The sequence below is a fragment of the Heteronotia binoei genome, chromosome 20 (assembly GCF_032191835.1).
Source record: "Heteronotia binoei isolate CCM8104 ecotype False Entrance Well chromosome 20, APGP_CSIRO_Hbin_v1, whole genome shotgun sequence".
Lineage (NCBI taxonomy): Eukaryota > Metazoa > Chordata > Lepidosauria > Squamata > Gekkonidae > Heteronotia > Heteronotia binoei.
In genome coordinates, this window is record NC_083242.1 from 15,392,224 (window position 1) to 15,400,838 (window position 8,615).

The 8,615-nt window shown below is 45.8% G+C and overlaps 1 protein-coding gene across 2 annotated transcripts in view; it reads left to right on the forward strand.

Annotated features, from left to right (window-relative positions):
- Positions 1 to 5,311, forward strand: part of LOC132588309 (ankyrin repeat and fibronectin type-III domain-containing protein 1-like) — a 491,222-nt gene extending 485,911 nt beyond the window's left edge. For both annotated transcript variants that reach the window (XM_060260671.1, XM_060260672.1), the window contains one exon: positions 4,486 to 5,311. In XM_060260671.1, coding sequence (XP_060116654.1) covers positions 4,486 to 4,773 — 288 coding nt within the window. In that variant the 3' untranslated portion in view covers positions 4,774 to 5,311. The remainder of the gene's footprint in view (positions 1 to 4,485) is intronic.
- The last annotated feature ends 3,304 nt before the right edge of the window (positions 5,312 to 8,615 follow it).

Here is an 8,615-nt window from a genome sequence, read left to right on the forward strand (position 1 = left end):
AACATGTTCCCTTTGGAAGCACACCCATCCCGTTTTACAAATAAAACTAAACAGAATCACCCTGAGATCGTCTCAATTTCGAGTGAGCAGATCCTAAACAGAATACTTCTTTTAGTAGAAGAAGACTGTATATTTATATCTTGCCCTTCTCTCTGAATCAGAGTCTCAGAGTGGCTTACAATCTCCTTTGTCTTCTTCCCCCACGACACATACCCTGTGAGATGGGTGGGGCTGAGAGAGCTCTCCCAGAAACTGCCCTTTCAAGGACAACCTTTGTGAGAGTTATGACTGACCCAAGGTCATTCTAGCAAGTGCAAGTGGAGGAGTGGGGAATCAACCCCAGTTCTCCTAGATAAGAGTCTGCACACTTAACCACTGCACCAAACTGGCTTTTAGCATTTCTTTCCTGTCGTAGCAAGTAATTACCATTTCCATAATGGATTTTCTTTCAGTCCTTGAGTCTCCCAATAATATCTGAAACATGGTTTAAAGCACTGCAAATTTTGGGACAAGGCTTCCTCAGTATTAGTTTGTGTTGCTGTTAAGGAGGCTACCGGGACACATAAAGAGAGCCAGATTTTCAACCAGGCTAAATTTGGGGGAAGAGATCCCTTCTGCAGATCAGAAAGTTAGACAAAAACAATGGTCACTTTCACACACAATAAATAATGCACTTTCAATCCATTTTGCTACTGGCTTTTACTGTGTGAAATGGCCAAATCTACTTGCAAATGTCGCTGAAGTGGATTGAAACTGCATTATCTGGCATGTGTGAAAGAGCCCAATGTGAAGACTGTGCAATTCACAACAGACATATATATAAGTATATTTCAATGTTGATCAGTAAGACAATATGGATAAAGTTACAGTCCATGAATGGTGAAAAACCTTTTCAGTCCAAACAAGGTGTTCTACAAGTATCGTCCCACAGAGAGTGCTTTCCTTCTTTTTTCCACTAGGAAAGCGGCATAACAGGGTTCCCCTCAGGATGCAGGAATACAGTGCACCAAGAAGTAGTTGACATGGCGAAAGGAAAAATACAGGCCTCGGATTCAGCAGGAGCTCACAGGAGCACAGCTCCTGAACCTTTCTGAGGGTTCCCCCTTTTCCTCCCCACCATGTCCATTGAATAGTAGGTGCAGCTGTATAACAATTCCTGGATGAGCTCCACCACCTATTTTTCTACAAAGCGACCCCTGGGAAAGAATATATATAACTCCACATTCCATTAGCAGCCTTATTGGTTCAGATCACTGTACCAGGGAACCTCCTGTTGACAGCTAGGAAAAATTTGTCCTGAAAATGATCACAGGAGCTTGGAGTTCTGTGAAGATCCCCACGTGAAAGGTGGGCTGTTTCACTGCCTTGGCCTCACAAATCGATCTCCTTTCTTCTCTTCATTCTCCTTGCAGGACACAGGGGCATATCCTCTCTGTTATGTCCTTTTGTGGCCCAGAACAGGAGAGTGAAGAGCTGTGTTCCCTTAACAGAGGAATTGATGGAGATAAAGGATTATGGCAGGCCAAGGTCAGTGCAGATACAGCAATACCAGCTGTGGTTTAGGAAACTGGAAGCGGGCCATAGAGTCCTCTTTCAGAACCAGGAGTCTGACCTGGATGTCAGAAGCTCCTGAATCAGGGTTAGCAAATACCTTGTATAATGCCAAACTAGAATAAAAAGGGATCAGGAGAAGGAGGGGGGAGTTTTCTCTGAGAGCAGAAGGAAGAAGGTGATCCCTAAACTATAATTGTGTGTTTTGTCATTTCGAGCCTTCAGTGGAGGCTGCCTTTGGGGTAATTAGACAAAATGAATGAGCAGCAAGGAGATTTTCATTCAAAGCACCGCCAAAAGTGGCAACATCACTTCACACATAATCACTTTATTCTATTCAATCCATAGAAAGATTTAGCATTTGTGATCATTGCAAAAGCAAAGCAACAAAACAAGGTATGGGTTTTTTGGGGAAAATGTGAGTTCATAAATCAACAAACTAGGAAGGGAAGAAAGCCCCAAATGGCCTGATGGCTTGTGTGCAGGAGAAGGGGCGGTGGCTCCATAGCAAAGTATTTCCTGTGCATACAGAAGGTCCCAGGTTTGATCCTCAGCATCTCCAGGTAAAATATCGGGTATGAGGTAATGTGAAAGATCCCTATCTGAGACCCTGAAGAGCTGCTACCAGTCAGAGTAGTTGATACTGACCTTCATGGACCAGTGGTCTGATTCATTATGTCAGCTTCATGTATTCATAAAAAGGTATAGGTAAAGGTGCAAGCACCAAGTCATTACCAACCCGTGGGGTGATGTCACATCACAAGGTTTTCTTGGCAGACTTTTTGTCATAGGGTGGTTTGCCATTGCCTTTCCCAGTCATCTACCCTTTTCCCCCAGCAAGCTGGGTACTCATTTTACCAGCCTCAGAAGAATGGAAGGCTGAGTCAACCTTGAGTTGACTACCTGAACCCAACTTCTGCCAGGATCGAACTTGGGTCGCGAGCAAAGCTTGCGCTGCAATACTGCAGCTTACCACTCTGCACAACATTCATATGAGGCACTAAAAATTGGGAAGCTGTTAAAGTATGTTGGGGGTGGGGGGCAACAGGATGATGGAGCCTGCTCTAGAATATTAGAGGGGGTGGGATTTTGGGAGGTGGGATTTCCAAATTATTGCTCATGTTGACCACACACGCAGGTCCCCATCCTTCTATTAGTAAAGATGATGGATCTGCATTGAATGCCAAAGCAGCACAGTGGGGCCACCAAGGAAGAAGGGGACATTCCTGTGGACCTCAGCAAGAAGGGGGGCTCAAAACCCCGACAGCACACAGAACAAGGGGGGATGCTTCTTTATGCTGCCTTGGTCCCTGAGAATGAATAAAGCAGCCCTAGCCCGCCCCCTCTTATTGACACTCCAGTTGATGCTTCCTTTTAATCTTCAGAGTGATGGAAGAAAGGAAAGAAAACATCACTGTGGTGTTGCAGAAGATAGGAAGCAAGTGTCCAAGCAAGCTTCTCATTCTCAGGATGCTAAGAATGCCTGAGACCCCATTGAAGGGGAGAAGAGGGGGCCACTGGCCTGCTCAAATCCACGAGGGCATCCCGAAAAGGGAAGACTTGTGGGAGTGGCGAATAAAATCAGTTTATGCCTTCCTCTACAGATTTCTTATGGACATCCAGAATATCCACTGGCATACAGTTTATATGTCACCAAACCCTAAGAGAGCGCAGTCTGAAACCCTAGCCCTTGAGTGAGGAATGGTGTACTTTTAAATGCAGGAAAGATCTTCATTGCTTTCTCCCTTGCTGTGGGGTGGGATGGAAAGGAGAGACCTTATTTTTATGTCCTGCTGTCTTTCGAGGGTGCTTGCATGTTGTCGCATTCCAGAGTCTGCCTCCTTTCCCAAATGAGTGATTAGATGCTTCAGCCACATCAGCAGAGCAGACCGTTGCCTGTGCCAAGACTTTCCTGTGTTTATATTTACACATTAATCATATACATTAAACTAGGGCTCCTTTTGTAGCAGGAGCTGCTTTTCATATTAGGCCACACACCCCTGATGTAGCCAATCTTCCAAGAACTTACAGGGCTCTTCTTACAGGGCCTAATGTAAGCTCTTGGAGGATTGGCTACATCAGGGGTGTGTGGCCTAATGTGCAAAGGAGCTCCTGCTACAAAAAGAACATCTACATTAAACTGAAACCAGGTAAGCTCTCCAGACTTCATTAGGCTTGAGTGGGGTGGTCTTAGATTAGCTTATTGACAACAATTTTAGATATCACGGTATTCCTTTGTCAGAGGGGTAAATTTTGGAAAGATGTTTCTCAGCTAGGTAGTTAAGTTCTCAAGGGGGGGAGCAGCTTCTTTGAGTATCCCCCCCATTTTGACTGATTCCTTAATAGCAGTTACTCTGCCCCCCAAGCTTCTGCTTCCCCTGGCTCAAGCAATCAGTTCCCCACCAGTTGTTGCATGGGTGCATTTTGATCCACAGCTCCCTCCAATTTCTCTCATGGCTTCCAGAACTCTAAAAACCAAGGGCAAGAAGCTGCAAGGGAAACTGGAGGGAGCCATGGATGAAAATGCTTCCACACAGCAGCTGGTGGAGAATTGTTCGTTTGAGCTGAGGAGGAAGAAGAAGACTGCAGATTTATACCCCGCCCTTCTCTCAAAATCAGAGACTCAGAGCGGCTTACAATCTTCTTTATCTTCTTCCCCCACAACAGACACCCTGTGAGGTGGGTGGGGCTGAGAGGGCTCTCCCAGCAGCTGCCCTTTCAAGGACAACTCTTGCTATAGCTATGACTGACCCGAGGCCATTCCAGCAGGAGTGGGGAATCAAACCCGGTTCTCCCAGATGAGAGTCTGCACACTTAACCACTACATCAGACTGGCCCTCCAGGAAAGCAGAAGCTCAGGCATGGAGCAGCTGCTAGTGAGGAATTGGTCTTCATGTGTCCTTCTTTATCTTACATATCTTTGTCTTTGCACAGCTGTACGTCACCAACAAAATGATGGCAGAAGAGGTGGTGAAGCTTGCGGTGGAAGAGATGAATGAGGTCTCACGCAGCGTCCTGGGAGACACCAATGCTTTCTGCTACAGCGAAGAGCAGCTGGGCCACTTTGGACTTGTGTTCGTGTCAGAAGACGTTGAGCAGTGGCTCCCCAATGACTTCCTTCCTCTCTCCCTCCAAAAGGCTTGGCCCGATGGGAGGTTCTATGTTCGGATCAAAGAGACTTCTCCTCTCTTGTTTCAGTATGGGCCAGCAACAACTGTATGAGAGGAGGGGAGGGGGGGGGATGCGGGGAGAGAAAATAAGAAACATCTAACTTCCAGTGAGCGGACAGCTCATCACCAATGCTTCCTTCTTGAAAAGACAGTTTTGCGCCAGATACCATGGGCCAAATAGGAGCATATTGGGCAGTGTGTTGTTTTTTGTGTGTATGTGTGTGTATGGGTTTGTTTTAACCAAAGAGACAACAAGACGTGGATGTTACGACTGCTAGAAGTGAGGGTGGAGTACAGGAGCCTTGGAATGGATCTTTTAATAAAGACTTTTAGAAAGGAGAAGAGCTGGTGGGGATTAAAGAAGCAATACATAATTATATTTTCCATTCTGAAAAGCAGAGAGAGGGAATGCATTGCTGAAGGAAAAGCGACTAAGATTTTGGCCATAGTGGGCCCAGAAGTTTGGGGCAGCTGGAGAAGGAGGGTGAGCTCACAAAAAAAAAAAATCCATGTCCTGTTATCTGTTCTTGTTTCGCTGTAACTGGAGAAATGGGAAATTGCACATGATTCTTTGAACATACCATTTTTCTTTTCTTTTTTGCATTGAAGATACACACACCACAAAACAATTGCAAGAGATGTTCAGATTGTATGAAAATAGGAAGTCCTTTCTGTCCTCTGAATATGGAAGCTGTGCTCTACATCTGGAACAGAACTTCCTCCTGGTAGGAAAGCCAGCCAATCTATCCCATCAGCAGGAGGAAGAGCGACTAACTTTCCCAGGTCAGCCCTGCCTTTGTGGCAAGGAGGCAGAGCTCCCAAGAACTCTGCTTTTAAGATCTCCTTCAATGTTCCCTCTAAGCTGTGAGCAAAAATTCTACTTCCAGGCTTCCGCAGGAGGTGGTGGGCTCTCCTTCCTTGGAGATTTTTAAAACAGAGGCTAGATGGTCATCTGACAGCAGTAAAGATCCTGTGAATTTAGGGGCAGGTATTTGTGAGTCTCCTGCATTGTGCAGGGGGTTGGACTAGATGACCCTGGAGGTACCTTCCAACTCTATGATTCGATACCATGAACTACTGGGATTAAAGTTGTGAGCTACTGTGTAAATTAGTTTGCTCTGGAGCCCTTTTTTCTGAGCTAAGACAAAAATGTGTGTGCCAGAAGCTAAAAAACAGAGCTAGCTCACACTAACCCAGCTTAGAGGGAACACTGATCTCCTTATATTCTCCTCCTGATTTTCCCACAGCCTTTTGTGCCTTCCACCTATCCTAGTGAGGGATCAGAAAGGGGACGCCAAAAAAATGTTGGGGAATGTCCCTAGGTTTGCGTTTGCCCCCAAGAAAGTTATCCCCTTCCCCTGCGGAAACCAGACTGTGTAGAGAAGCAGCAAGCATTTTTTTCTTTCTTTCTCCTAGTGGGCATTTGAAAATTAGGATTAATGCAATACTCATATCAGCCTGGTGTACCTCTCCACAGGGGCTGCTATTGACCCATTCCATCTCTCTTTTGCTGTCTATGATGCAAGGGTGGTTTCACTTCAGACAGCTGGAGAGATTCTCAATTCTAGCTCTCCTGCCCAATTACATGAATGCTGCTCGAAAGCCTCTTAGGTAGAGAAGATACTCTGAAGATCATAAGATGCATTGTGGAAGGATATAAAGACAAGCTATTCCCAATCTCTTAGAGTAGTCAGGCTAAGCTTGAAGGCTTGAGTTTTATAATTACTGGCCAAGGAAATCACAGGGTCCGTTTCTTACAAGCTAGCCAACTTTGGACAGGCACCCTGAGACTAGAACGAAAGAAAGGAACTAAGACCGTTTTCACACACAGCTCACCTCGCAGTCACAATCCTGTTCCCTCCACAGTGTCTGGTCGGATTTCCCACCATCTGCGCCGAATTTACATGAAGTGCCACAGCTTTTGCGTAGCAAATGTAAACCCCTAAAACCCAGTTTACGTTTGCTACTCAAAAGCCGCGGCACTTCCTGTAACTCTGGCACAGATGGTGGGAAATCCGACAGACGCTACGGAGGGAACAGGATTGTGACTGCGAGGTAAGCTGTGTGTGAAAACGGTCTAAGTGCCCCCATAAATCCAATAGAAGCAACCTGAACATTCTTGTCCAGACATGGAAAATAATGTTCTTTTAGCAACTCATCTTCCACTTAACTGTCATACCAGCAAAGGAAATCTGCTTGACACCACATTACCCCCAGTCCCCTCCCTCCATCGCAGCACATACTGTGTCCAAATCCACATCAGATATCTGTGTGCTAAGAACAGTCAGGGAAGAGTGCACTTTCAAGTTCCTCAGAAGCCCCCAACTATAGTTTCATAGAGTCCTCAAGGTTCGGAAGCCCAGACAAAACATCAAAACTCTTGGTCATACAGGAAATCATAGTTAAAGAAACATCAGCATGGAAAAGATCAGACCGGTGCTGGCGATTTCCTCACTGTAAATACAGAACAGTCGAGTGCTTGTATATGCTGAAAACAAGTCCCCAATAAACAAGGACATCCTCTATCCATATTGCCTTACAGATAGATAGCCTCAGCAAAGAGGAACCTCAGTTCCATCTGGACAGAGTACGTAACGGATCTCCAAAGAGAGAACGGACTGGCTACAGTCTGAATGGAACCTACAACCTCAGGAGATCCAGCACTAGCGAGAAGCTTCAAGGTGCCTCTTTTCAGCCATGAAAAATAACCAGACAGGTTCAAGTCTGGTGTCTGAATGTGTGTGTGGTACTGTCGCCCAGCTGACTCCTAAGTTTTCCATTTCTCTTTGTTCTTCTCTCCGATTTAATCACATGAAAATAATCCTAGCAGGCCCCCTCTGACTTCGGTCTCTAGAAGTGGGTTCTGTCAGGAAGCCTGGAGCAACATGCTGGGCTTCCTGTCTCAAAGGGCTTCATCTACAATCTGACCAGTTCTGAATCACGGCTCAGGTGTTGAGCCAGGGATGTCAGCATTCATGGGGCACAGCAAGTTCTGTCTGCCTCCTTTCTTCTTGGAGGAATTGCACTAATAAGGTGCTGAAGAATACTTGGAAAGTCTTCAACTGGTTGTCTGAGAAGAGCCTGATCCTGCAGAAAGCAGAGGGGAAGGATGTTTTGGTGCAAAGCTGCAGAAACGATTTAGTGCCACATCCTCGAGAGCTGTCGTATCTCAATGGAGTATTGCCCTGGCGCAGCATCCTCTCATTCTTAGTGTACAAGTTCTCAAAGGGTGTGTGTTAAAGAACTGTCCCCAATTCCATTATATGTGTTATATTTGAACTTGCTGCCCCATCCTTTGCTGACCCCTCCTTTGAACGTTTAGGCTTCCTCTGAAGAAAATTACTCTTGAGACAATTCTCACAGTGGCCATCATCTCCATTTGGAGAATCTGCTTGTCATACTCTCCATAAGGTGATGCTCTGGCTTAGTACTGGTGTTATGCCAGTAAGCATTTCCCCCTTCCCCTGTAGGAATCGATTTTGCCTAATTTTTGTGATACTAGAGAAAAGGCTTGGTGCAAGCTTGGTATCGGATGGACCCTCTGATTTTATCTGGAAAGGGCAACTGATGTTGTTCATCCTTCAGAGTCAGCGGCTGCTATATATGGTTCAAGGACATCATCACTTCAGCTTTTACAGCTCTGGAGAAGTTGATGCCATTTGGACTTGAAGCCCCACAACAGCAAGCAGTGTTCTGAGGCAGGACTTTGAGGAGATAGATAGGGCTGCAACCTGGGCATCTGTCTTTCCCTTCATGAGGCAACACAAAGTGGATTGCTTGTTCCCAGCAGATGCTGCCTTTGGAGAGAGGGTTCGGATGCCTTGAGGTGGAGAGTAACACTTGGATTATCCCAGATACAGAAGCTGGCTGCTTTACTTCTGAAATAAAGAAGCA